This window comes from Heterocephalus glaber, unplaced genomic scaffold, assembly GCF_053883595.1.
Source record: "Heterocephalus glaber isolate CG9 unplaced genomic scaffold, H.glaber_assembly_v1.0 deba00001479, whole genome shotgun sequence".
Lineage (NCBI taxonomy): Eukaryota > Metazoa > Chordata > Mammalia > Rodentia > Bathyergidae > Heterocephalus > Heterocephalus glaber.
The window spans coordinates 1,990,185-2,017,277 of NW_028258316.1; the positions used below are offsets into that span (position 1 = coordinate 1,990,185).

The following is a 27,093-nucleotide window of genomic DNA, read 5'->3' on the forward strand; positions in this document are numbered from 1 at the left end:
GGAGGGGCGAGGGCAGCAGGACCCTGCACTGAGCTGGCACTGGCTGGAGCCGCAGGCCCACTGTCCACTGGTGTGGGGCCCAGGGCAGTTGGGGGACTTCGAGGTGACCGGGCCTCTGCACCTGCAGGCAGCCTGCACCTCCATGCCTGGCTCCAGTCTGGGGGAGGGCATCTCATGTGGATTTGTGGGGAACACTGGGCCTTGGGGACCTCTGCAGCTTTTTCTCCACTCGAGGGTGGGAAGAGGAAGCAGGAGAACTGCAGCTTGGGGTCCCCAGCCAGTGCACAGGCCAAGAAAGGCACTGGGGAGGGAGTGCAGGCCAGGTGTCCTTACCCAAGTCCCCAGCTGCCAGCCTGGATGGCCACGGGCAGGGGACAGGGAGGCCAGCGGGTGCCTCTTGGGGCTCTGGGTGGGCGGTGCCCAGTCCGGGACACAGAACAGGGCCCACCTAGAGCCGCATTTAGCAGGGCATCTTCTGCAGGACCTGGCTTTGGGGGAGCAGGCAGCGACCCAGCAGGTTGTGCTTGCCTCTGCGCATGCGGGCACCTGCCTCATATTTATGGCGGGGCTGCAATGGGGCCGATGCCACCAGAGCTCGCTCTAGTCTCCAAGTCCCTGGACCTAGAGGCTGGTGGGACGCGCCTGCTGCAGGTCACCCCTGAGCCCCCTGCCGAACCGGCAGAACCACATCCTCCCCTCATTGTCTCTCTGCTCAGCCCCCTCCCCACCCCAAATCCTCCGGTCCTAACTTCCGTCCTCCCCGTCCTCCTTCCTGCCAGCACTCACTGGGCACTTACTGTATGCACTGCCTGTCCCCTCTTCCTGAGAGTCCCACAGAGGGGGTACACAGTCATTGCCCCCCTTGCATTCATGCTGGGGGCTCAGCCAATCGCCCCAGGTTAAAGCCCGATAGGGTTGTTCTTCCCTGGGGTTCCTAGTCTTGGAGCAGCCACACAGCCCTGGTGGAAGCAGGAAGCCAAGGAGGCTTGCTGTGCGGTCCCCTTGTTAGAGTGCTGCTCTGGGCCCCTCAGGACACAGCCTAGACCCCACCAGCTGACTCCAGCTGGCAGTAGGGTGGCTTCTGGGCAGGGTCTGCACTGGGACCTGGCAGGGACTGGGACTGAAGACGCAGAGTGAAGTGTGGGAAACAGGTTTATTGGCTCTCGCTTTGCTCTGGGAGCTCCCTGGCCCCCGCGGGCCCCAGGGCTGTGGCATTGGGTAAGCTGGGACGGACACACTCTTAGTTCCTTTCAAAGGGATCTCTGGGTCTGTACAGAAAGGGCAGAGGCCAGACAGGCAGGGGATGGGAGGGAGCAGGCCGTACCTGCAGCCCCGCTGATGGTGGGGACCCAGCCAGGGAGGGGAGCTGGACTCAGTGAGGCGAATCCCCTGGCACATCAGACTGGGCAGGCAGGAGGACGAGGAGGAGGGAGAGAATGGGGATGGTGGCTCTGCAGCTTTGTGGGTGCACTCGCCCCATCCCGGGCTCCAGGCAGGGAGAGAGGGTGCCTGAGGGGAGGACTCTTGCCTCGGTTCACACAGCCTCTTGGCAGGCAGCACTGTGCTCTGTGACAGTGCCCTGGCTGGGGCACTTCCCTGGGGTGGTGTGCAGGCAGCTTAGCCACCAAGGAGGCAGGGGAGAAGCCAGAATTCCCAGGGAGGCCTGGGCTGCAGCCTGTAGGGCGCAGACACAGTGAGGCCTCCACACGGGGCAGCTAGCTCTTTCGCGGGACCCTCTGGGCACCAGGTAGGGCCGGGCCTGGGCCTCGCTCCAAGCAGGAAGCACATGCAGGCTCGGTGGCCCCTAGCTCTGCCTCCCCTGGGGACCTCGGCTCCTGGGGAGACCCAGAGATGGAAGGGCCCTGGGGCCAGCACCCTCACACAGGCATGGAGACACAGGCCCAGAGCTACGGAGGCCTGTCCAAGCCTCGCGGTGCATTAGGGGCCACAGATCTGCCCCTCTCTGCCTGCCTGCCTCGGGTCTCTGCCTGCTGGTTGGGTCAGTTCATGGTTGAGCCCCTCAAGCAGCATCTCCCTGTCCCGTGCCCACTGTGCCAAGGACCCTGCTGTTCCAAGCCTCGCCCTCATGTGGGGGAGGCTGTCCAGCAGCAGGGAGCTCAGCACGGGGGCCTCTCAGGTGCGTTGCACCCAGAGCCCAGAGAGTGGGGGGGGGCGAGCGAAGGCTGCAGGCACAGAGCCCTCTGTCTGCAGTCAGGGCCCTGGCGCCACTGAGACCACTCTCCCGGAGCAGTGAGAGGGTGGGTGCCAGGGTGGGAGTGGCCCCAAGGCCAGAGATGGCTGTGCTGCTGTCCCACACCTCCTGAAAACGGCCCCGCCCCAAGGCCCAGCCCCAAGCTCTCTTCACTCCCCTGCCTCTCGCCTGTCCCTGGGCCAGGCTTGCCACCCATTCAGCCCAGCTGTCCCCACCCACAGTGGCCACACCTGTGTTCACTGAGCCTTATCCCCCAGAGGGCCCGGGGGACCTGGACGTGAACAGGAGGACGGCTCTGCAGAGCCCTGGTCGGACCTGGGGCGGGGGTGGGCGACACAGGCTTCCTGCCATGGCCTCAGGGCGGCCCAGGGCAGGGTGACCGCAGGCTGCGGCCACTGGTCAGAGGCTCAGACGTCGGTGCTGACGCTGCGGCTGCGGGAGAAGGCCTCACGCATGGCCGACAGGCGGTTGGGGTTGAGTGGCTGCAGGCCCCCAAAGCCCCCGGGCGGCAGCTCCACGTCCTCCTGGCTGATGCTCCTGTAGGCCACACGCTCCCCGCCGTTGTGCACGCTCTCGTCCACGTCGTCGTCGTCCGGCTCCTGCAGGAAGAAGGTGGGCGGCTCGTAGTGGGAGCAGCTGCGGCAGAGGGCTCGGGCCTGCGGGGACTTCTGGCTGAAGGAGGTGGATGCGGCGGGGTAGAGCGCCGGCCCGTTGGTCAGCACCAGGCTGCGGTTGGAGTGCAGGGGCGGCACGTGCGCGTGCACGGCAAAGTCGGGCTCCTCCTCGTCCTCCTCCGACTCGTCCTTCTTGCAGCAGTAGTACTACGGGAGAGCACAGGGGGGCCACACCCTGGTTTGCACCCCGGAGAGGAGTCCCGGATGCCCGGGGGAGGACCTGCCGGCCTCACCCTCAGCGCCTCCCTGTGACTCGTAGTCTCGTCCGAGCAGCAGCCCCAACACAGGGGGGAGCGGGGGCACAAGCAGCAGGCAGCCTGAGAGCTGGGAGCTGGGCTCCAACCCTCCCTGGGTGCCTGGCCCTGCACAAAAGGCCCCCTCTTCTCTCTTGGGGAGATGTTGGGGCTTCTGATGGTCCTGGAGCACGGGTGGGGGACGAAGTGCACAGGGCAGCCCCGGTGCCCACCTCTGCTCTCTCCCTGGGGGTCTGGACCCTCTCCGAGCCCCAGCCAAAGTCCTGGGGGAGGTGGCATTTTGTCACCACCCCAGGGCCCAGGGCCCAGCACCTCGTCCGACAACTGGCTGTCCCCACTCCTGGGGCAGGGCCTCCTCAGGTCCCTGCCCCATGCCCTGCCTGCCCCGGGTACCTGGAGCCGACAGTAGCAGAGAACAGCGATGATGCAGAGCAGAATCACAGTCGCCAAGATGCCCCCGGTGATGACCACAGTCCCAGCTGTCATCCGCCCACTTCTCCATCAACAGCCTGCAACAGATGCCATGGTGTCACCCAGGAGACAGCGCCAGGGGAGGAGGAACTGCCCTGGCTGTGCTCGCTCAAGGGAGGCTGGACACCGCCGGGCAGGGGGTGGGTGCCAGGAGCAGTCCTGCTCGGCCTCAGTTTCCCTGCAAGCACACACTATTCATCCAACTCCGGCAAGCTGAGCCCAGGGCTTTGCCACCAGCCTCCTGCTTTCTCTCTGAACACGACCATCTTTGGTTTTTTTGTATCACAAACTTCTCTTCTCAATGTAATCTCTGATCACATTCCACTCTTTAACACCACTGACCCTTTGGCTTTTAAATATTTATTGTGGTAAAATGCTCATAACACAAACTTCACCACCGCAGTCTCCATAGAATGTACTCCTGGCGGTATTGTTAAGCAGATTTATTCCTGGGAGCTTTTTGGGTGCTGGGGATTAAACCCCGGGCCTCACACACGCTAGGCAAGCACTGCCCTGCTGAGCTACACCAAGTGCTGGGGTTACAGGCGTGCGGCACCATGCCCACAATTGTCTCTACTCTTCTCCACATTCACTGGTCCCGTAGGGCTGTGGATTTGGGGTGAACCCTCCATCACTTTCATCTGGGCCCCGGCAGGGTTTTGCCTGATGGCAGGGGGTCCCCATAGCTCCTGGTCCCCAAGTCCTGGATGTTTTCAGTGACCGCAGCTGGGGGCAGTTCTTTATTTTTTAAGAAGAAAAATAAAATATGAGTTCATGTCAATATTTCCACTTAAAATTGGGGCTTACTGGGTTTTTTTGGACCAGGGATCGAACTCAGGACCTTGGGCTTGCGAAGCAGGGGCCAGAACCACTGGGCTAAATCCCCAGCCCAGGGCTTATTGTTAACACTTGCTGACTTTTGCAGTGAAATCTTATTTTTGTTAACATTGTCTTATTTGTGCTTTCCTTCATGTCTGCTAGTCCTGAAATAATATCACCACACCTTTCCTAACAAGTCTCCCGGAAGTATTTGGTATTCCTTTGTTCCTTTTGTGCTTATCACTTCAGGGACGTGGTCCACAGAGTTTCAAAGTCGCAGGAAATCATTCTCAGTGTCACTTTTTCCCCACCAACTCTATACTCAGGTTCCTTTTGGGGGGTGTTGTTTTTATTAAAAAGTAAATTTAACTCTGCTCCTCGGTCATCAAAAGCACTTGGCCCCAATGCCCACAGTGTAAAGCGTCCGGTGTGTGGCCCCTCCAGACAGTTTTGCTAAGTCCCAGGTTTGCTGTCCCGCGACTTCTCTCCAGATATGGCCAATCCATGCTGCCTCTCCTGAGGACAAGACTGGAGCTTCTTGAGGCCTCTGCACCCTCAGGCCCATGCTGGATGGGCAACATCCAGTGCACCCTTGAGTGCCAGTGCAGAGGCCCCCTGGCCTCTCACAGCTGCCCGAGCTGCCGCGCGCAGGAGCCCAGGTCACCAGCTGGCCCGGGCCCCACGGCACAGGTGCCCCCTCCCATCTCGGCTTCTACAGCAGCATTCAGATGAGCTTGATGGCCTCAAAAGTGTCTGGAGAACCCGTGCCAAAGGCTTGCTGGGATCCGGCAGATTCACCCTGGTGCTGGAATGTGGGTGCACACCCGACAAACAGGATCCCGGTCTAGGGTGTGTGGGGGCGGCAGGAGGCAATGCAGTCCTCAGGGACTGGCGGCCAGACTTGGAGGGTCACAGGACCGGGCAGGGGCTAGTGGGAGCCCCTGGGAGAGATAGAGGGGCTGTGGATACATGCTGACAGGGAGGGTTTGTCCAGGGAAGCTGGGCCTGGAACCCAGACCCTGACAGATGGAAAGGCAGGGCCATGCAGATGGACAGGCAGACAGATGGACAGCCAGTCCTCTGGACCTGGAGGAGACAGACGGAGACACAGACAGACCCCTGATGGTTCCAAAGACAGGCAGGAGGGCACAAAGCGTCCTGACAAGGGAGTGCAGACAGAGAAGGAACCGCAAGACCTGGCACATCCTGGGCACCCTGCCTGGTGGCTCCAGCCACCTTAGCCCGCCCAACGGCTCAGGCTGACTGATTCACTGGTGGGATCCACAGGGCTGCTGCCCAAGTATGGCTCCAGGTGCCCTCTCGGCAAGCCAGACAGAGCAGCAGGCAGCCAAGGCCCAGGCCCACCGCCCCACCGCCCCTGTGGACTCACAGGGACACAGATGGGGCCTCTCCTGGGTGGTGGAGGGACCCCAGGGAGCCCTATTCAGGATAGGGACCACAAAGGTGGGGAGGTCCTGGGCTTCAATGCCCGGGGCCTGGGAACTGAGTGGGGCCATTCAGGAGACCCCAACAAACCCCGGCCCATCAAGGCTGGTCCACGATGCAGGCACCAATTGGCCAGGAGGGCAGACCTCCAGCACAGAGGACATCCTGTTCCCGTTGTCCCTCTGGACAGACTCCCCTCACACCAGCCCCGTGGGCCAGCAGGGGACCCAAGACCTGCCCAGCCCCCACCCAGCGAGGTAGGGGTGCAGGGTGACCGGGCCCACCAGACGTTCCCATCCACCTTGGGGCTGTGTGCGAGCCCCAAGCCTCCTCTATACAAATGCCCAGAGCCCCACCATGAGCTGTGGGAGTGGGTACTACAGATGACAGATTTGGGGTGCCGGCCCCTGCTCTGTGTCCTGGCCCTGAGCCTAGAGGCTGACTACCAGCTCACTGGGGTGGGGTCGGCATGTGCCCCGACTGGGACAGCTGGCTGCTCTCCTGGGACGTAAAACTGGGATCCGACAGCCCATTGGCCCCCACTGGCCACAAAGAGCAGCCGAGCAGTATACTGCATGGCTGGCCATGTGTGAGGAGCTGGAAGGAGGAGGGACAGACACAGGGGTGCAGGGCCTGGGCTGGCCTCCCTCTGCAGCCAGAGCTGATCACCATTGCCCGGCCGCACCGGGGGACACCACCAAGCTCGGGGAGTGAGAACTATGAGTGGCTATGGAGGTGGCTGGGTGGGCAGATGGCCCTGGGGACAGCTAAGGGCCCCTGCAGGGGGTCAGACCACCTGCTCTGGTCCCCGGGGGGACAGGGCTAATGTCTCCACCCCACCCCCATGCCCCCGTGCCTGTCTGTAGTGGAGCCACCGGGGGCTGCGAGAAGCAGAGCACCGTGTCCCTCTCAGGGCCGCTCTCAGGTCTGCAGCCACCAGTCCCCTGCCTTGCCTGGCCCCGGGGCACGGTGGGCAGGGTGCCGGGTAGGCCAGGTGCCCAGGGTTGTCAGGAGCCACCACTCCAATACAGGGGCAGCCAGAGAGTCTCAGGCTGCCCAGGAGCAGCGACTCCATGATGGGCTGAAGGCCTCGGGCCAGGCCATGTCACCCACAGTGAGCTCCGAACAGTCCCGAGAAAGACACAGCCCTCAGCTCCCACCCTCCAGCCCCTCCTCTGTGCTTGCTGAGCCCCATTCCGGGGCGCCCTTCCCTCCTGCCATCAAAGCCAGCACAAGCCCTCCTCCTCCAGGAAGACTTCCAGAGCTTTTCTGAACACCACAGGGCTTCAAGCTGCCAGGACTAGGAGGGACCATGTCCCACTGTCTGGTCGCTGGAGGAAAGAGATGGACGCAGGGCCAGCTTCCCACTCCCTGCACCCCGCTGTCTTCCCAGGCCTCCTCAGAGGCTGCACCCCAGCCCAAGCCTGAGGGGCCTGTGCAGTCCCTGAGGCCCAGCAGGTGGAGGAGCATCCTGTTGTAGCCTTGTTGGTGACCTCGGTCAGAGACCTCTTTCCGGGCCTCAGTTTCCTTATCTGGGATTGGCAGGGTTTGTTCTGCGGACTCCTCCAGCTCCACAGGCTCTGCATGGGGCCTGGGGGTCAGATGCAAGGCAGGCGTCTGAGAGGACAGTGACGGAGCCTCGTGGGGGACACGGAGGGAAGCTGGTGGACTCGGCAACCAGGGTTCTGAGAACAAGTTGCGCCATGGGTACCAGGTGGGTGGGTGGGGAGGAGCCTCTGGAACCCTCCTGCTGGAGGGCTGTCTCCACCTGGCTGGGCCGCGGAGCAAGGACAGGGCCGTGGGTGCAGGGACAGCTCAGGCACAGGAGCGCCAGACAGGCCAGTGGGAGCCGGGCAGAGGCCACCTCACAGCGACTCCAAGTCTGCACTGCCGGCTGGGACAGTGTGCTGAGAATCCGGCTGAATTGTCAATCCAACCCCTGGCCCATAAACGGGTTTAAAGCTTTATAAACACATTTGCTTCCCATCCCTGCTCCAACTGGTCACGGACAGGCTGTGAGAGGAGACACTGCTGAGCGTCCCCACCGGGCCCCAGATCTGCGGAGGGCCCCGGGGGACCGCAGGTCTGGCCACGGCTGGGCCTCACCGTGGAAAACAGCGGCTCCTGTGGGGCTGGGCAGGCAAGGCGGGCGGCAGGAAGCACCTGGCGGCAGAGCCAGATGCCCCCCACCTGGCTCCTTCGAAGCCCCTTACGCCTTCTCCTGGCAGTAACCCCGAGTGGCTGCCGTCTGGACCACGCTCTTCTATTTCTCTCTGCCCCTTCTGCTGCCCCTGGCCCTCGGGGGCTCCACGCCCTCCCACTCTGGGCCCCACCCCATCTATCCCCTGCCTCCTGGGCCTTGGCTGGTGTAGGGCAACAGCAAAGCTGCCAGGAGGCCTCTGTCTGCCATGTACATCTGAGCTCCCTGGTGCCCCTGGGGGCCAAGGAGAAGCCTCACCTGCCCAGCACTGGCCGGGCACTGGCTCTTCTAGTGTAGACATCCCCTATCCGGTGGACACCATATTTGGGAGTCTGGATCTCAGCAAGCAGCCCCCCAAAGCAGTGAGTGTGGGGCTGCTCATTTTCCGATGGGGAAACTGAGGCCAGAACAGAGTTGGCTGGGGACCCAGGCATACCATCTCCCAGTCTGGTCCCTGGCCAGTCAGCATCGAGTCGAGGGCTTGCCTCAGAAGCCTTTTCCTGCACAAACATCTGTCTGGTTACAAAAGTGCTCGGCTACCTGGAAGCCCCTGGGCCCTGCGTCCAGGAGCTGAGTGCAGCCCGCAGAGTTCCTGTCTAGACCGCCTCCACATTTGTTCCTAATTTCACGCTCTGCGGGCTCCTGGATTCCTGCGCCCGGTAATAAATACACGGGGCAGTGCTCAGCGGTGCTGCTGGCTCAGTCTGGAGATGTTATCCAGAGCTGCTGGGGTGGGGACAGGAGGGGCTGTCTGGGGCGAGGTGCCCTTCAGTGCCGCCCTCAGCCCAGGGAGGACTCCGCCAGGGATGCCAGGAGGGACCCACAGCTGGGGACCAGCCCATGCCCTGGGTGGGCCGGCTGGAGTGCCCAAAGGACTCGCGGACCCGAACATGCTGCTGGAAACTCCTGGGGCTTCTCGGACACAAGGGGGCCCTTCCCAGACCAAAGAGCCTGGGCCGTCGGAGAGGGACAGGCCTCAGCTGAGGCTCAGTGGGGCTGGGAGGCGCAGGGCCATGGCAGGTGCCCAGCAGGTGGGCGGTACAAGCCTTCCAGTGCTAGGTGAGTGATCAGGAGATTCCTCACTGGACCATCGGAGCCAGGGGCTTCAGTGCATCTTGTTGTAAGAAGCTGACCTGACCCACATTATCTAGGGAGTAAACTGAGGCCAGGAGGGAGAAATAGCCCACCAGGGAAGCAGACAACATGATCACCGGGTGCACTGTCCCTGAGCCCCGAGGAAGGTGGCTGAAGCCCCAGGCCCATCCCTGGCTGGGTCCATGTCACTGAGCCCGTGCTCAGGACCTGCTCCAGCTGGCCGAGGCCAGAGCCACAAAGCCAGAGCCCCAGGGCCGGCACCCTGGCCAGGCTGCCAGGGCACAGCTCAGAGCTGAGTGGGAGGCTTGGTGGGCGCTGCAGATGGGGCCCTGCCAGGGAGCCGACCCACTGAGAGCCCGGCAGCCCCTGGGGATGAGCAGTGGGGCTTGGGCCTGGCTGCCTCTTCCCGGGTCGGGGCTCAGTCTGCTCACCCTGAGAGTCGACAGGTCCCAAACCGCAGCTCCTGCCCTATCCAGCAGACCCCACTTCCCAAGTCCTGTCTTGGGGTCTCCCTGGGAGCCCTGGGACAAAGAGAAGGAGGAGGGGAGGACACAGCCAGGCCACTGGGCCCAAGGTGATGGGAGGACAGGGGCCTCCTGGTGCTCCTGATGTGAAGAAGCACGCAGGTCACGCATCTCCCCGGTGGGCCCCGCAGCTACTGGCCTTGCCGATCCCGACAGAGGAGAGACAGCAGCTCCCCAAAGAGTATGCTCAGAAGTGCCCAGGCCCGGAGCAGCCCCCGACCAGGGGTTCCCACCCACCCAGCCTGTGCTGCTCCACTGGGCTTTCTGACTGAGTCCAAATGGGTTGCCGTCTCACTCCAAACCCTGGATGGCTTCCTAGTGCCCCAGTAACAGTGAGCATCCATCCTACCCTAAATTGTGCTCCTTGTGATGCCTGTCACTGACCTGTCCACCCTCCCGGCAGGGGCTGCGTGTGCTGATGTAATGGGGCTGGGTTCCATCCAGGGACAGTGGGCTCTGGGCGAGGCGGCAGCACCTCCAGCCTCCCCTGTCTGCCCCCAGCGTCTCCTGGGCAGGTGGGGCAGTGGCCATCCAGGCCCAGACCGGCAGGCCAGCCCCAGGTATGGGCCTGGGGGATGCAGGTAACCCACACTACCAAGGAACTTTGGGTGCCATGGCTGCTGATCAGGCAGTGCGGCAGGAAACAGGGGTGTTGGGTGGGGTGAGCAGAGCCCGCTGGGCCTGGCCCTGCTGCCTTTCCCTCCCCCTTAAAAAGAACAATGTGCAGAAGCTGGGCTTTTACACTCCTTTCAGGTGCTGGGGTTAAGTGTTTGTTAATTCTCGACTTCCTCTCCCAAGTGCTGAGCTCAACTCCCGGTCCCAGCTCCCGGCTTGGAGTGCAGTGGGCAGCGCCAGCAAGGACGCTGTGTGATCTCCTCAATCCCACTTCCTAAACACTTGCCAACTGGGCGTGTTGAGTAGCCCCCTCCCGGGCCTCCTCACCTGCACCTGTGCTGTGAGCAACCTCAGGTAAAGATGGGGAAACTGAGGCAGAAAGAGAGAGGAAGCAGTCAGGCCATGGCCCACCATGGTGGCTCAGCGCCTCAAGTTCTGGTTCAGGAGGGCTGGTTGACTCTAAGCCCAAAGAGAGGGCAGACAGAGGTTCAAGACTCGGCAAGGACGAGCCCCAGGTCCTCCACTATTCAAGGCCTGCAAAGCAGGCATGGGGCTGGGCTCCTGACCCCTCAAGCACAGGGCTCCTAGGAGGGGGGGCCAGCTTGGAGGGCGGGTGGCCTCCGCTCAAAGGTCTTCTGCTAAGCCTGCCGTTCCTGGGCCTGCAGAGGACAGCAGAGATGTTCCAGGTCCACAGCGCCTTCCTTTCTGCCAGGCCCACCTGGCACCAGGCGATCGGCCACACCCCCGAGCCTCGGTGCCGGCCTCCATGACTCCCCGACCCTGCCTCTGCCTCCCCAGTCCAGGCCACTGTCCACACTGTGCCTGCACGGAGCCCCCGAAGGCCCCAGCTCTGCACCCCTGGGATCAGGCCTGTAGGTACCATCTCTCCCTCCAGCCCAATACCCCATGCTATCTCACCAGGACCCAGAGGCGTGTGTGTGGGAGGGAACCCCAACTCTCCTTCTGGAGTGGGGGTAACCAGGACCTCAGCCCTCATCTTGAAGACAGGGGAACTGTGTGGATCTCCAGCCCTCTCCTTCCATCCTGCAGCAGCTGTGTGCCCAGCTCAGGCATGCTGGGGACACAGGGAGGGAGGGGACACGGTCCCTGCCTCTCTGGGGCCCCAGGGAGCAGGGCCACTGGGCAGCTGGACACACGCTGCCTGCCGCTGCTTGACGGTGTCCACCGACTTCTCCTCTAAGTGTCCGGCTTGGCCACACTGCCCCACAGCATGGTGAGAGCAGTGGGCAGGCCCCAGCCAGGTCCCTCAGCCAGACACCGGGCATCTCTACAGCACCCGGGCACGTGTGGGTTTGGTCGCAGTGGGAACCCCACGAAGCCATCCTGCAGACCACACCACGTCTGTTCTGCTGCCGCTTGTTCCCTGCTGTCCAGGGATTTCCTCCAAAGTGCACCATCACCTCGAGGGCACCCCCCGCTGTCTGTTGCAGGAGTCTCCCTGGAACGCAGCTCTGAGCTCGGCTCCCCTGCTCCAGGCCCCATCACCCCAGGTCCTGGCCTCTCCTTGCTTCCCCTCTGTCCCCTGCCCTCCTTGCCTACGGCTGGGTAGGAGTTTGCTCCCCTAGCCACAAGCTTGGCTCCTTCCTACTGCCCGGCCTTTGTTAGTCCCATTCCCCGGGCCGGCAACCCCTCTCCAGCTCTGACATGTTCCTTGAGCAAACCTTGCCTGATCCGCATATCCTTGAGGATCCCACAGCACGCCCAGCCCACATCCTCCATCTGGCATTTGTGATCATGTACCAGGCACGGCCATACCTGCGCCCGGCCGGTCTTGTGGGCCGAAGACATGCCCAAGAGAAACCAGAGCGTGAGTGGAAGGAGGACGGGGAGGGCTGGGGCAGGAGGCGCGGGACAGCAGCTGGGCAGCTGAGGCCTGGTGGGGACATCACGTGCAAAGGCCCAGAGGCAGGCAGAGCAGGTGAGCCCCTGACCGGGAAGCGGCCTCTGCCTGGATCGTGAGAGCAGGAGGGGACGCAGCCCAGAGGAGAGGCCAGCAGAGACACGGCAGCAGGAGGCCCGGTCTGAGCGGGTCCCCTGGAAACGCCCTGCACTCCAGTCTTCCTCATGCAGTGCTGTGTTGCCTGGCGGCGGGGCTGCTGGACAGTGCACTCCTAGCACCCTGGGGCCAGCTGGTGTCCCAGGGGCCCGTGCCACAGAGGACAGAAGCTGGAGCCGCAGTCCCCTGGGCATCTCTCTGGGCTGTGTCCCTGTGCCCGCCTGTGCCCCTCCCGGTCTCCTTACCCAGCTTCGCAGCCTCCGTGCCTCCTGCCAGGGCCCCTGCCCCACGGACCCCCTCGCCCTCACCCTCTACTGCCCCACACTCCAGAATGGGCGAGGAGCACAGGGCACGGCCTGCTCCGTTCCCTCGGCTCTGTCCCTGGCGGCCGCGAGGATGGTGGTAACTGTGAAGTGAGGGCGCGCAGCAGCCCCGGTGTGTGCCAGCCAGGAGACAAACATCCCTGCAGTTGGTGGGCACCGGGAAGAGGGGCTTCCAGGGCGCTGTGGCCTCCGGAGAGAGGCAGTGGTGGTCTGGAGGGAAGGCTGGCACTCGGGGCTCTGGGGAGCTGGACGGGGGGCAGCAGTCAGGGAGGGCTCCAGGAGACCTGGGCTCCTGGCCTGGCATGGCCCACGACAGGCAGTGAGCAGATGCCCTTCTGGGGTCCGGGCTCTGCACACCTCAAGCTTCCTGTGCGCCCTGAGAAGGTGGGTGAAGCGGCCTCACCTGGCACCAGGACTGGACCTCGCCACACAGCAAGTGTGTCACAGAGCTCACCACTCTGAGAGACACTCTGAGAGCCCTGGGGCAGTGCGGCTGGTCTCCTCGGGGCCCCGCCTCCCTGGGCTGAGCCCACAGGACACAGTGCTGGACAGGAGAGAGCCTTGGAGCCCAGCAAGGCCCCTGAGAGTGCGCAGGACATGGAGCAGCGGATGTGATGGAGAAGCACGCCAGGCCCGAGGCATCGGGAGGGTCCCTGGGAGCAGCCCGGAAGCTCCTGAGACAGCCGCCAGCATCATTCAGGGGCTCTGACAGGAACGGGGCGGGCTTGGCCTAAGGAGGCTTAAGAACAAGATCTGGAAGGATCAGACTGCTTCCTGGTGATGCAGCTGCACCCCCGAAGGAGCCCAGAGACACAGAAATACCAGCACCCAACCGGCGGCATCCAGTATCTGAGCACGTATTAGGTGTGACTGAAAAATATGGTGAAGGCGTACATTTTTTTTTAAAAAGTATTTCAGTAAAACCCACCTGAAAAGGAAAAAATGGAAACAAAGTCTCTGTAAATAGGGAGGGGGGGAGGGGTTGAAGGGAGGCTAGGGGAAGGGGGAAAAAATAAGAACCAAGATGGATCATGTAAAGGTACAAACTCCCAATAATGAATGTCAACATATTGCATCCCTAAAAGGTACCAATAACCATAATGGAAAAAAAGACACATGCCATTAGTCACCCTCAAAGTCCCGCTCCGCACACACACACTTTAGTTGTGCTGCCTCCACGTCCTGAATCGGTTCAACACATTCCCCTTTCATGGTCATCCTGACTTTGGGGAGAACCCAGAAGTTGCACGGTGCCAGATCTTGTGAACAGGGTGGTTGAGGACACGGCGCCATCGGTGCCTTTCCACTGGGTGGCGCTCGGCAGCGGCATTCACTGTCTTTCTGACCACACCTCACAAAGACACTCATGAAAGAGGGCTCCAAGCGGCTTCAGAAAGTGGCAGAGAAGCTGGGATGAGTGTGTGCATAGTGAGAGGAGGTGTTCGAGGGGGATTCATGCCAATGTGTCTTTTACCGCGATACATTTTTGAAAATGTAAACACTCACCATATAGTTCGGTCACCCCTTGTAGAAAGGCACAGTGAGCAGAAAATTCAGCCATTGAAACCAACCCAGAAACAGTACAGATGGCAGAACTAGGAGACAAAAGGGCTAAATAGTTGCTAACTATGGCCCGTGTGTGTGAGGGAATCGAGAATGTTAACTAGAGCCCTGGACATGAAAAAGAACCAGACCAAGCGTGTAGAGATGAAAGATGACACGAGTGACGGTGAAAACGGCCCTGGGTGAGATGCCATCAGCTTGGACACTACCGAAGGCGGGTGAGCCTACAGACCGCGGTGAGCAGAGAGGAAAGGGCCCAACAACGAAGACACAGAGCCTCCCGGGGGCCAGCGAGCTTCAAGGGGCCTCCCATGTGCAATCGGAGTCCCAGAGAAGGGATCAGGAGAGACACTGGCTGAGTTTTCCAAATCAGATGTCAATTTACAGGTCACAGAAGTCCCAGAAACCACACACAGGAGCAACACGAAAGAAACAGCAGCAAGGAGCATCATAACCCAATTCCCTAACACCAGTGACGCAGAGAGGATCGGGAGGGCAGAGACGAAAGTCGGCCTTCCGCGGGGCCAGGGCCGCGGACGTCTCACTGCAGAGCGAAAGCGGGAGATGGGGGAGCAGCGTCCATGAGGAGTCACCGCCCCAAGACTTTCTATCCAGAATAAAAACAAAACCACCTGTGAGCATTCGTCGTGCTCCTCCACTGGGTGAAGAGACGCCTGACAGTTTTTAAGTAAGATACGATTCTGGGTGTGTCTGTGGGCGTTTCCAGAGATGACTGGCATTTGAGCCAGCAAATGAGGAGGGAAGACCCGCCCCGACTATGGGGGGCACCATCCAATAGGCTTGCAGAAGGAGGAAGTTGGAGGGCATTTCCACAGCTCTGGTCCGCTTGAGCGGGTGCATCTTCTGCTGTCACCACCTGTGGATGGCAGACTCCAGCTTCTTCTGCCTCCAGCACAGACTCACACAAGGGGCTCTCCAGGGAGCTTCCGGCCTTCGGTCTCAGGCTGGGGCTGCGTTCTTGACCCCTCTTCTGGCTTCTTGGCCTGAGCACCCGCTGGCTCTCTAGTGTGCAAGAGTGGACTCACTGTGGACTCTCCCACCTCTGATCCCCTTGCACACTCACACACACGCACGCAGGGCACCTTGTGCTGTCCTTAATTGCTTGTAGAAGATGCTATGAGTGCCAAAGATGTTTGTGCTGGAGAGAGGGGCGACTCATGAGGCCATCGACCTGGGTCGTCCCAGTCTGTGTGTTGAGTACCAATGACAAGTGCCGGAACAGAATTTCACGGCACATTCATAAAATATTTATCTATGCTGATAGAGATGCATGGATTCTGCTCCTCTAGCGCGCCTAGCCAGTTCCCCACCCTTCCAAAAGGGAGGCCAGCATGAGCACCGTCCTGACCCTGGAGGGCAGGGCATGTGACTTGGCTTGTCAATGGTGGATTCTCCTTCTCCCTCTGGGTTTGGGTCCCGGTGGCCCAACCTGGGCAGGTGACAGCATTCAGGTGTGCCAGGGTGGGGCTTCCTGCCAGGCCTTTGGGCCTCCCAAGTCCAGCTGTGTGGCTCCCGAGGAGCCTGGGGAACCTGGGGAGGAGGACTGGGGTGCAGGGGCAGCAGGGTTCTCCCCACTGAGAGCCTTGCCTTGGACCTCAGAGCCTCACAGCAAGCACAGAGGCCCAGGGGATAGGGCACAGAGCATGCTGAGCATGGTGCCCCCGTCCCTCCACTTCAGCCCCATGTGTCACCCCAGCAAGGTGACAGCAACAGAGAACCCATGTAATTTTATTTCATTTTATTTTTTCTTGGTACCGGGGATCCAACTTGGGTTCTTGTGTTCGCGCTGCAGGCGGCAAAACCACTGAGCTAAATCCCTGGCCAAGAACCCATGTAATTAAAAAAAAAAATTTAACTGTTCACAAGGTCACAGGCAGTCTCCATGGCTACAGCTGTACCCTTTTTGCTGAGTTGAGAAGGTGGAGCTCTTGGTGGCCCCTGGATCACTTTTGCCCAACAGCAGGTACCTGGCTGCACTGGAGGGAGGGACAGAGGGAGGACGTAGGGAAGGATGCAGCTGCCCCTCCACTGTCCCAGGACTTTGACTTTGATGCTACTAGACTGACACCTGTGGCTCAGTGGGGCTGTCCCCACTGGGGTTTCGGGTCCAGGAGAGGACAGCCCCGAGTGTCCCTGAATCCTTGTCTTGTTCCACAATGGGCAACAAGGACAGGTGCCCAAGCCACCAGGAACCTGCAGAGGGGAAACATGTCCCATCTCAGGCTGCTCAACCCAGATGGGGGAGCCCCAAGACCTCTGCCCCGGTGCGAAGAGCCCAGTGCAGATGGTGCCAGGGCCACTGCCACCTGCCAGACCCGGGCAGCACCCCTTAACCTTTCCCTCTGCTCCCTGGAAGTGGGGCCCCTGTCTGCCTCTCCTCCTGCCCTGTCGACCCTGCTCCTTCCCTGAGGCACTGTCCACCCCATCCCTGTGTCAGGCTCTGGCTCTCCTGCATCCATGCTTCACTGGGGTCCACGCCCAGTGCTGGACCCTGCATCCCACTCCACACTGTGCTGGGCTGAGGCCCCATGGGTGGCAGGTGGGAGGAGCCTGTACTCCCCAAGGCATAATGGGCACGCCCTGCCCCTCCTTCTCCCTCCTTGGGAAAGAGATGCCAATGCTGAGCACATGGGCATCTACTGAGTGCCACTGTGAGCCTGGCCTTGGTATTACCAGGTTGGGATGACTGTGCCCAGGTGAGGTTCACCTGCCCAGGTGGGGGTGGGGAAACTGAGGCAGACGAGGCAGCAAGTCCTAGTGGTGAGCTCTTAGCTGAGGAAGGCCCAGGAAGCCTAGGATCCAGATTCAGAGGCTCCCTCCCCACCCTGGGGGCCGTACACCTCTGGGCAGAGCCTGTCCTCACCCACTGTCCCTGGCCTTAGCTGTGGGGCTCCATGGCCAATGGAGCAGGGGCAGAAGGGACCATGCCCTGGCCCTAGGCCGGGTTCTGAGGCAGCCCACAATCTGAGTCAGGGGAAGAGCAGGCCTGGGATGCAGTTGGACAGAGAAGTAGAGATGCGTGGAGACCCGAGTCCTGGACCACCACCACACCCAGGTGAAGCTGCCCGCCATCTGCAGGCCTGGGAGAGAGAAAAGCTGCACTTGGGCTCCAAGTGCTGACTGCTGGGCGGTTTGTTACACAGCACCACTGTGCCAACAGCTGACTGATGCACACTGCAGCCATCAGCTTTGAGGCTCTAGCTGAGGTATAAAAAACAACAAACGTAAGATGGGCATGGTACAGCGTGCCTATGATCCCAGCACTCTGGGAGGCTGAAGCAGGAGGACTGCAAGTGCCAGCGCAGCCTGGGCAACTTAGTGACTTAACAACACCCTGTCTTTCAAAATGAAAAATAAAAAGGCTGGGGATGGAGCTCAGTGTGAAGGCTCTGGGTTTGATCCCCAGTACAACAACAGCAACAAAATCCAACACAGCGTGGGCTGCATGAACCAGGTGGCAAAGAGAAAACCCAGCTGTGGTGCCTTAGCAACCGAAGCAACCTGCCAGAGACCTGGCCCTTCCCGAGGGAGCCGGGCAGAGCTGCTGGTGGGAGACAGCGGCAGCCGAGAGGAGTATGCAGTGGGGAGGCGGCCCCCAACAGGGTGGGCTGCTCTGGAACCGGCTGAGCTTGCAGAGGAGCCTGCAGTGGTCCCTGGGGTTCACATCCTCCTTCCGTGCCCACGTGCTGCAGAAGGTATGGCTGTGTGTCTGTGTCACTGATGGTCAAGAAGGACACAGGACAGGCATAAAGGAGAGTCCCGTGGCCTGGACCCCCCAGGGGCTGGCAGCCTGCCCAGCCACCAGGGGAGGGGTGTGAGCCTCCACTGCATCCTCACCGTGCCTTCATCCCTCTGTCCATCCGTCCATCCATCCATCCATCCGCCTGTCCATCCATCCGTCTATCCATCCGTCTGTCCTTCTGTCTGTCCACCCATCCTGTGGGCAAGGAGCGCCCACCCTCCCATCCTGCCCAGCACAGGGGCTGCAGAGAGCCCTGACCCGTGTCTGTCTCTGAACCTCCACGCTCTCTCCACAGGGCTCTGCCTCGGGGCCAGGTCGCGGTGCTGTCATCCTGTCCCAGCCTCTTCATGACTTTGCGGCTCCGCATGGTCTGTGGCTGAGGCTTCGGCAGAGACCCTTCTTGCAGCCATTCTGTTTCCACATCAATTTTCCCTTCGTAAAAAGCTGGCTCAGCCCTTTCTGCGAGAGTGCAGTGTGCTGTCAAAGGGCCCATCTTGCAGGTTAGATGATTTCAAAGCGGCTGTCACCCTCCGTGAAGACAGCGCCAGCACTGGTGTCGCTGTGGATTACTGGCTTGCAGCTGGGGCGCGCTTGTGCCCACGACGGGCTCCGCCATGAGGCCCCCCACTCCCCAGGAGGGTCTGAACATTTTGGGCAGGACCCTGACGAGACAAAAGATGGCATTTCTGGCTCTGGACCCCTCGTGGATGAGGCTGGCTATCACCACCCAGCTGTCCTAAACCCTAGCCAGAGACCTTTCTGAGCCAGGCTCCATGCCAGGCATGTCCACGGGACACTGTGGTCAACAGCTGCCTGGCCTCAAGGGGTCCCAGCCTGGCTGCAGACAAGACAGGGTGCACAGAGTTGGGTACCAGCAGCCGAGATGCGGTCACGGGTCTCCGGAGGGGCATGGGTCAGAACTTGTCCCCAAAGGACTGGCACAGGCACTGAGACCTGGCACTAGCAGAGGAGAGCAGGGGAGGCCCCGTGGGCAGGCAGGGCTTGGGTGTGCCACCACAGGAGCTGGGAGGAGGGTCGGCTCTGAACAGGACTCCGTGGGCCGCACTGAGGTCCAGGTTCCAGCTAAGACTGGGGCAGCTCTGAGCGAGGACTTTGGCCACATGAGACACGAGGGCCATTCAGCAGGCACCACCCCAAGGCCCCAGAATCTACCAGCGGGTTCCAGCTGTCACATTCCTGCCGAGGGTCTGGGATCTCCCTTGGTGACAGAAGGAAAACCGTGCCTATTTTTACAGATGGGAAACTGGGGCACAGAGAGGTTTACAAGTAACCTACACTCACCAGCCAGGAAGAGCCCAGCCTGGGTCCTGCCCCTGACTGCTGCGAGTACAAGTATCAGGCTGACTCTGCAGGTCTCCCTCCTGCCCCTCCCTGCCTCTGCCTCCCTCCCTTGGGCCCCCGATCAGTGATGTAGAGAAGAGCGGGCGGCGGAAAACAGCGATAAAAATGAAAGTGAAGGCGACGATTCAGGACACCCCGAAGTAAATCAGTCCGCGTGGAGACCCAGATTTGGTAATTGGGGGGCGGCTTCTCTCTCGTGTGGGAAGTTCCACTGGCGTAAAATCAGTCAACTTGAGTTTTAATTGTGGAAATGGCTTCGCATAGAGCCAGGAGCCTTCTGTGTAAGGAGAGTTTTAAACTAAAACTCCAAACACAGGAGAATATTAGCAGCTCGCGAGTCAACCACGTACGTGGCACAAAACCGAGTATTTTTCTAGTGACACAGAGCCCCATCCTGTTGTCTTCCTTGGAACCAGATTTGGATCACTAGGCCCCAGAATCAGGCCTCTCCAAGCAGGGGCTGTGCTTCACTGGTCTCTATCTGGACCCTGGGTCCCTCCTCACCCCTCAGGTGCCCCCCCAACCTGGAGGGGAACAGCAATATTTTAATTTTGCCTTTGAAAGTTCTCTGCTGTATGGAATGAGCTGCTTTCCCAATGCCAGGCAGGGGACGTGGGGGAAGCGCTTACAATAGCATTTCACACATGGCTCATAAGGCCCTTGAGTCACCGAGAGGACGCCGCCCATGCCCTCCCTGAGGTCCCCGTGCCCCCGGGCAGCCTTTTGCTTTCAGGGCTCCAGCCTCTCTTGGCAAAATCCCAAGTTCGGACGCAAGCGGGATGCAGGGAGGCCGGGCCTGGAGGGGCCTCAGCTGTCCAGGAGGGTTGGGAAGGCTCAGCCCAGGATCTCCAGATTCAAAGTCAGCTAGGTGACGGGGAAGTGGCCCGAGGGGCTCCATCACCCTCAGAGGGGTCATCTTTAGCACCCCACAAAGGAGCAGTGAAGGCCCTCCATGCTCCTGCCTCTGTGGCAGCCCTGCCCCTCGCCCTACTGTCTCACCGAGGGTGTGGACAGAGGCCCAGGGCACAGGGCCGTCCTCCAGTCTGGGCATCGCCTCTCATCCCCACCCTCCCTGTGGGCCCATGGCTCTGAGGACTGATCCTACTCTCAAGTGCATGGCCTGCCCAGCGCGAGCCCCTGAGAGGGACGACTGCACTCCAGCCACATGTACAAAAACCAAGGCGGCCAGGGGGCAAGGCCCAGGTTCCGCCCCAGCACTGCAAGGGGACACACACTGGCAGCAGGGACGGGACCCTGGACGACACCAGTGCAGCGCACATGGGCAGAGCTGAGCCCGGGGTGGACCGGGGCCAACTCTGAAGTGCTGAACAGTTGAGTTTTCCTTTACATCAAGCGTGCATTTCTCTTCTTAAGAAATGCTTTAACATAAGTACAATGGAGTATGGAGGAATTAAACAGACAGAGCAGAAGAGAGATGAAGGCGCCTGTCAGAGCTTGAAGCAAATGGCTGTTTGCCTGCTGCGGTGACCGCGTGTCTGCTGAAGGGATGGGCACAGTCCCCGGGGAGCCCAGATGCACCCAGGAGGGAACGCGGGGCCTAGAACCTGCGTCCTCCGCCCCCACCGCACAACCCCAGGTGCAGCAGGTATGACAGATAAGGAAGGGGGGGCCTCAGGCCTGGAGTGAGACCTGGGCCTGGGTACCTGCATGCAGCTAGGAAGAACCTGGACACAGGGCGCTGCATCCAGCCAGCAGATGCCACCCCACAGTGTGGACCCTGCCTGCTTGTTGAGCACCCCAATGCCTGTCCCGGTCAGCGGGCACATCCCTCAGGTGGACAAAATAAAGAACCCAGGGCCCAGACAGGCCGAGTCACTTCCCCGAGGACACACAGCCTGGGCACAAGCTTGGCTCTTGGTCCTCACTCAGCCTCACCGCCACCCTCAGCAGTCAGGGAACGTGGCAGGGGCGGCCACAGCCTGGGACTCTGGCTTCTTCAGGCCACTGTCGGGTCCCCAACCAGCTTCCTCCTGGGCCTCCCCCAGCCTGGCCACCCGGGAAGGCTGAGCACGTGGACCCAGGGCACCAGCTCAGCCTGGCCGAGGCTGCTTCCATGGAGGCCCAACATGCTGCCAGGGCGGACACGGGCTGGGCTCCGGCTGGAGGGCTTCTACATGGCATCATCTGCTCGTTGCTGGGGCCTGGCATCTGCCTGCCTTCTCCTTCCGGTCCAGCCCCCGCTGGCCCTATTCAGGCCACCCCTATGCCACAACCCACGCTGCTCTCACCACAGCCCCCTCCAGCCCCCTGCCCGCCATGGGACCCAGGGAAACAGATGTACAGGAAACAGCAAGCCAGGCTCTGAACCCCAGCCTAGGTCTGGGTTCCGGTGGCTGCCCCTGCCCACCTCTGTCCTGGCCAGCAGAGGGAGCCCCTCCCAGGCTGGCACAGGAGGGACCAAGGCCAGAGTGCAGGCCCCCAGGAGGGAAGAAAGACACTTCTTTGGGGGTCCCCACTGCCTTGGCCTGGGCTCACAGTGCTGCAGGTGCCCATGATTGCGGGTGGAAGGGCAGAAGCACCCGGGTCTGCAGGTGACGCAGGTGACTCACCCGATTTGGGCCAGGAACCCACCTTCCCACCAAGTAAGTGCATGGGTAAGATGCACCGGGAGGCAGGTTGGCCTGCCGGGAGCTGAGCAGACACAGACACACTGCCTCCCTCCCGTGGACCGAGATGTAGTAAATCTGCCCTCCGGGCCGGGCACTGCAATCTCTCCTCGATGGGCCGGCCCACAGGGCAGGATAGGGGCCGCACTGCAGGCACAGGTCCCAGGCCCCTGAGCCCCACAGGGCCGGCACAGGGCTGGGGGACTTGGGGGGGGTCACCTGAGTGGGGGTGGGCTGGCAGGGTCTGGGTGCTGGGACAACCAGCCTGCACTTCCTGGGGCCCAGGGCAATAGGGACGCGCTGTGGCTCCTCCTAGCCTCACCCACTCCATGGGGCTCAGCTGGGGACGGCTGCAGCGGTGCACAGGGGAGACAGGTGACAGATGGGAAACTGAGGTCTAGAAGACAGTGAGCAGACCAAGGTCACCCAGAAAGGTGGACGGGGCAGGGACCAAGTCTCAACTCCTCTGTCGGTGCTGCTGAGTGCACAGCAGTGCAGGTGTCTGGCTCGGAGGCCCTTCCCCACCCTCTGGAGAGGCGAGGGAGGGCACCTGCACCTCCAGAAAGCCCGCGTGCTCCCCGGAGTGCCCCACCCCCACCCACCATCCCAGGCCCCGAGACTGGGCAACTCAGGGTCCTCCTGGGATCCCAAGCCCTTCGGGAAGGCAGCACCAGCCAGCCCCACAGGAAACTCAGGTGACAGGGACCAAAGCGGGCACAAAGAACACCGTCTGTCTTCTCCACAGGAGCACGGCAAGAATGGAGAGCCCAACCCCACACGGGCTGAGCCCCTGGCCTCCGGGGTGGCAGGGACGCCCCACAAGCTCCTGGCACGCAGGCTCCTGTCCTTGACCAGCCACCCCACCCCTAGCCCAGAGGTGCCAGGCTCCGTCCTCAATTCCACCCCAAGTCGGGGAGCTGGCAAAGGGCACATGTGCCTCCCTAGCAAGCCTGGACTCCTGGGAGGGGGTCTCCTTGTCCCTGGAAGGCCCCCAAGATTCTGGCTGGCTTGGTCAGAAGGGAAAGCAAGGGAGACAGCTGGCCGAGACCTCGGTCCTTGGCAGCCCCAACTTCCTGGAAAGAGGCTAGAGGCCTGGTGGGCTCCAGGCTGCCCCTGCTGTTCTGCAGAAAGGCTGTCACTCTGACCCTTGAGGGTCCTGCCTGAGAGGCACGGGGCAGGACCTCAGTGCCCAGAGAGCCCTGGCCTGAGGAGGACAGGACATGGGTGGGGTGCAGGGTGGGGCCCGGAGGGCAGAGGTGAAGTTGCTCTCCTGTTCTTGGTGCTCAGTCTTTTCATTTCTGGCTAGGAAAGCCCAAATGCCAGTCTGACCCCCTCCGGTCCCCACTGTCTAAGCTGCAGTTTCAAAGACAGAGGTGGGAGTGAGGTGGTGACAGAGGCTGGTGTTGCTGGTGACCTTGGACAAGACACCAAACTTCTCCGAGCCTCAGTTTCCCCATCTGTCAGGTGCAGCTCCGGACCAGCCCCCCTTCTCATGAGATTGAGGGGGACAGAAGACTCTGATAATGCAGGTCAGGCACCCAGCACAGAGCCTGGCCAAGGCACTGAGTCTGGCTGGGGCGGCAGGGGCTGGGCCAGGTCTCCAGGGGCTCTTGGGACAAACTTTCCCTAGGGGCCCCCCAGTGCCACCTCCACCCCAGGCCGCGGTGGAGGGACAGGAGCCTCCCTTCCCACTGGGAAGGTCCTGGCCTCTCCCTTTGGCCCCCAGTACTCATGTCGGCCACTTTGAGGGTGACCACCACCGGGTGGGTGATGGGGCCGCGCATCTGGTGAGGCAGGCAGGGACCTGCGGGGACGGCCGCAGAGAGCGCCCAGGAGGCGGGGGCTCGCGGGGCCCTTACCTTGACCGCGGGAATAGCGCCGCCGGCCGCGAGGACTTGGGCGCACGTGACGGGCAGCCGGGCCTGCGGGCCGGGCGGGCGAGGCGGGCGCGAGGGGCCCCGGAGCCCCCGGGGAGGCGACTGCGTGGCCAGGCGGGAGCCCTGCGTGTGCCGTGCGGCGGCCCCGACCCGCTGGCTCTGAGCGCGCGCTCCTGCCCGGTCCCGGCGCGGGGTGCGCGCAGGCGGGGAGGCGCGCGCGGGCGGGGCTGCCGCGGGGGACCCGGGCGCTGTCCCCGGTGCTGAGGGCTCCCGGGCGGTCTCCGGGCGAGCGACCCTGCAGGGAGGTCTCCTCAGCCCTCTCCCTGCCGGCGTCCCCGGCCATCGGTTTCCACCGTGCTAGGACTTGCTGCGCGTGGGCAGTGCCGCCGGGCAAGCCCTGGCCAGGCTGCTCCTGGGCCGAGAGCACTGAGGATAAAAGGCAGGGTCCAGAGGCCGCACACCCCGCATGCTCCATACACGCTCCCCTTCTGTTGTTCATTTCCCTGGCCTGGGCAGCCACACCGACATGGACAGGAGGGCAGGGCTGGCTCCGCCCGCTGGTGGCACAGGCTTCCCTGGGGTCCCAGAGCCATCAGCAGGACGCCTCGTTCCTCTGACCCCAAAGTGCACTGGAAGTGAGGCAGACCTGGGCTGGGTGTGCAGGACTTCCTGGCCCTTCCACCCGAAGGGTGCCGAGGCAGGCCAGTCCTGCAGACGCTCCGGAGGCCCTGAGCTGGAGAGGCTGGGAGGAAGGTTGTGCGTGGCAACGGAAGGGGTCCCGAGCCCGGAACTGGGCCCAGTGTGTGGGAAGCACTATGGGCAAGTCTGTGTCTACTGTCTTCCACGCTGGGCTCTCTAGCAGAAGCTGCATCCTGGTGGAAAGAGGCTGGCTTCACCCTGCTCTGCAGATGAGGACACTGGGAACAGACGGAGGGCTCTTCCAGCCCTGGGGCCGCTCCCCTGCACGGGCTGGCAGTGCAGGACAGGCTACTTGGCCGAGTCCCAGCACGGCAGCGGGTGGGGACCCACACCCTGCAGCCAGACACACACACAGCTGCAGGTGTCTGGCCGGCGGCATCCCTGTGGGGTCCCCAAGTGAGGGTCCCTGGTGAATGTTCCAGAGCCGGCCGGGTCACTCGCCCGGAGAGCTGTCTGTGACAAACCAGGAAAGCCCCACGTTGCTCTTAACTCATGAGAAGAGCCGAGCCCTCCCCCACAGCATGACTGTCCCTTCCAGGCAGGGTAAGTGAATGTCACCTGCTTCATTTCCCAAAGGGGCCAGGGCCTGGGCTTGATTCATTAATTAACCGTGTGAAGTGCCTGCCTCCGCAGGTCCCTTATCTCACGGTACACATCACTCATTCTGTGCTTGACGCCCTGCAGACACGAGGCTAAACACGGCCCGCACCGCTCCGCGGTTCCGGTCCCAATCTGCTGCGGCCCATGGGCTGCTCCCCTGACGTAGCAGGGGACAGCATCAGGGTCCTCCAAGCAGAGCTGGGCAGAAACACCTACAAAGCCTCTTCCTGCCAGGCCTTCCACATTCCCTCCACGGGTCCCATCTAGAATAAGGGATGGGAACACTGATGGACATTCCATAGCAGGAGAGAAGGCGCAGGAGAGAGTCAGCCCATCAATCCATGCCGGAGGAGTCGGCACAGAAATCCTTTAAGCCAACCTCTTCTGTCTCAATCCAGGGGTTTTTGTCCCAAGGTTTCGTAGATCCGGCAAATGTGGGCCAAGAATGTCAAAAGCGGCCTCAGGACCAAACCTGTCTCGACCACCAGGTTGCTTGCCCGCCTCTTCTTTCCCTGTGCTCTGCAGAACTTCGCAGCCTTGGATCAGAACCCCCTCCGGACCGGAAGTGCTGGCAGCAGCTCCGGCCTCTCACACCACAGCTTCCTTCTCCTGGAGCGTGGACGTCCGCTCCCATGCCGGGCGGGGGGGGGGGCATCTTACAACAGAGCCCGCTTTCTTTTTTACATTAATTTAATGGTTTCATTTCTTTGTTTTTTTATTTTTCAATTAATTTTGGGGTTCGTTTTAGGTATACAATATGATGACACTCATCATTGGAGATTTGCACCTTTACATAATCTCTCCTGGTTCTTACTTTTCCCCCTTCCACTGCCCTCCCTGCAACCCCTCCATCCCTCCCTATCTACAAAGACTTTGTTTCCATGTTTTCATTTTCTCACATTAATTCCATTCCCTTCTTTCCTTCCCCCTACCCCCCCACTGCCCCTTCCCCTTTGCCCCTTTTCTTCCTATTTCCTATTATACATTTAGTCCTTATTGACACTTTCAGTTTCTCACACTAGAGAAACTATTCGGTATTTACACATGTGTGTCCTATTTATTTCACTTAAGAGTATGGCCTCAATGTGCATCCATTTAGCTATAAATGTCTCTAATTTCTTGATTTTATGGCTGTTGTTTTATGCTTTATGGCTGTTTATGGAGCTCATTTTCTTTAGGCCAGGACTAGTGTAAGTGATCCACGCCATCCTCAGCAGACGCGCCTCATCCAGAGATGGCAACAGAGAGGTACAGTGACTTACCCAACGTCACACGGCAGCAAAGGGTGGCTGTGTGGAACAGATGCCACTAGGGCAAGGGTGCTGGGTGGTCACCATCAGACTCATTCTTTGGGTACAAAGGCATGCCCTGATTTTGTTTTGTTTTGTTTTGGTACCGGGGATTGAACACAGGTCCTTCGGCTTTCAAGGCAGGTGGTGGAACCACTGAACTAAATCCCTGGCCCAGCAGGCCCTGATTTTAAGCAGAAACCCGTTTCTACAAATAAAGGGGGTTGTGAGAAGGGTTGTCGGTCTGACTTCACATAAGCAGCACCCCATTGGGCTGCCCCAAACAGCAAGTGCCCCCCATGCCATGGAGAAGGAGCCGGCTCCTGCACCTCTTCCAGGCTGGTCAGCGTGGGCCCTGGGCTCCGTACGTGACACATGCTCTTCAGTTGCGTGGCAACTCCAGTTGGCGGCAGCTACTCCACCGGGTCACCCTCATCTTTCTGTATACTGAGCACTTGCCCACAGCTCAGCTGACAGATGGCTACATTGGTTGCAAACTCCCCAACATATTGGAACATGGGCGGCACTCACAGCGGCTTGTTTCCCACTCCAGGCACAGGCTTTTGCAAGATGAGCTGAGGCTGTGGAGAGGACCTTCATGCCAGCCCGTTGGTGGCAGCAGCAAGGGTGGTGGCCTCAGGGCTGGAAGATGGCAAGCTCCCA

The 27,093-nt window shown here is 61.2% G+C and overlaps 1 protein-coding gene across 2 annotated transcripts; it reads right to left on the minus strand.

The window, feature by feature from the left end:
- Nucleotides 1-1,134: 1,134 nt before the first annotated feature.
- On the minus strand, nt 1,135-24,605 carry Fam163b (family with sequence similarity 163 member B). 2 transcript variants are annotated; one of them, XM_021261757.2, is made up of 3 exons: nt 24,489-24,605; nt 3,534-3,649; nt 1,135-3,033 (listed from the first exon to the last, which is right to left on the minus strand). In XM_021261757.2, the coding sequence occupies exons 2-3, from the start codon at nt 3,624-3,626 to the stop codon at nt 2,620-2,622; spliced, it is 507 nt and encodes a 168-aa protein (XP_021117416.1). In that variant the 5' UTR covers nt 3,627-3,649; nt 24,489-24,605; the 3' UTR covers nt 1,135-2,619. The 2 variants fall into 2 exon arrangements, with proteins under 2 accessions (XP_021117416.1, XP_004849030.1); XM_004848973.4 differs by lacking the exon at nt 24,489-24,605 and adding an exon at nt 23,825-24,003.
- Between the last annotated feature and the right edge of the window lie 2,488 nt (nt 24,606-27,093).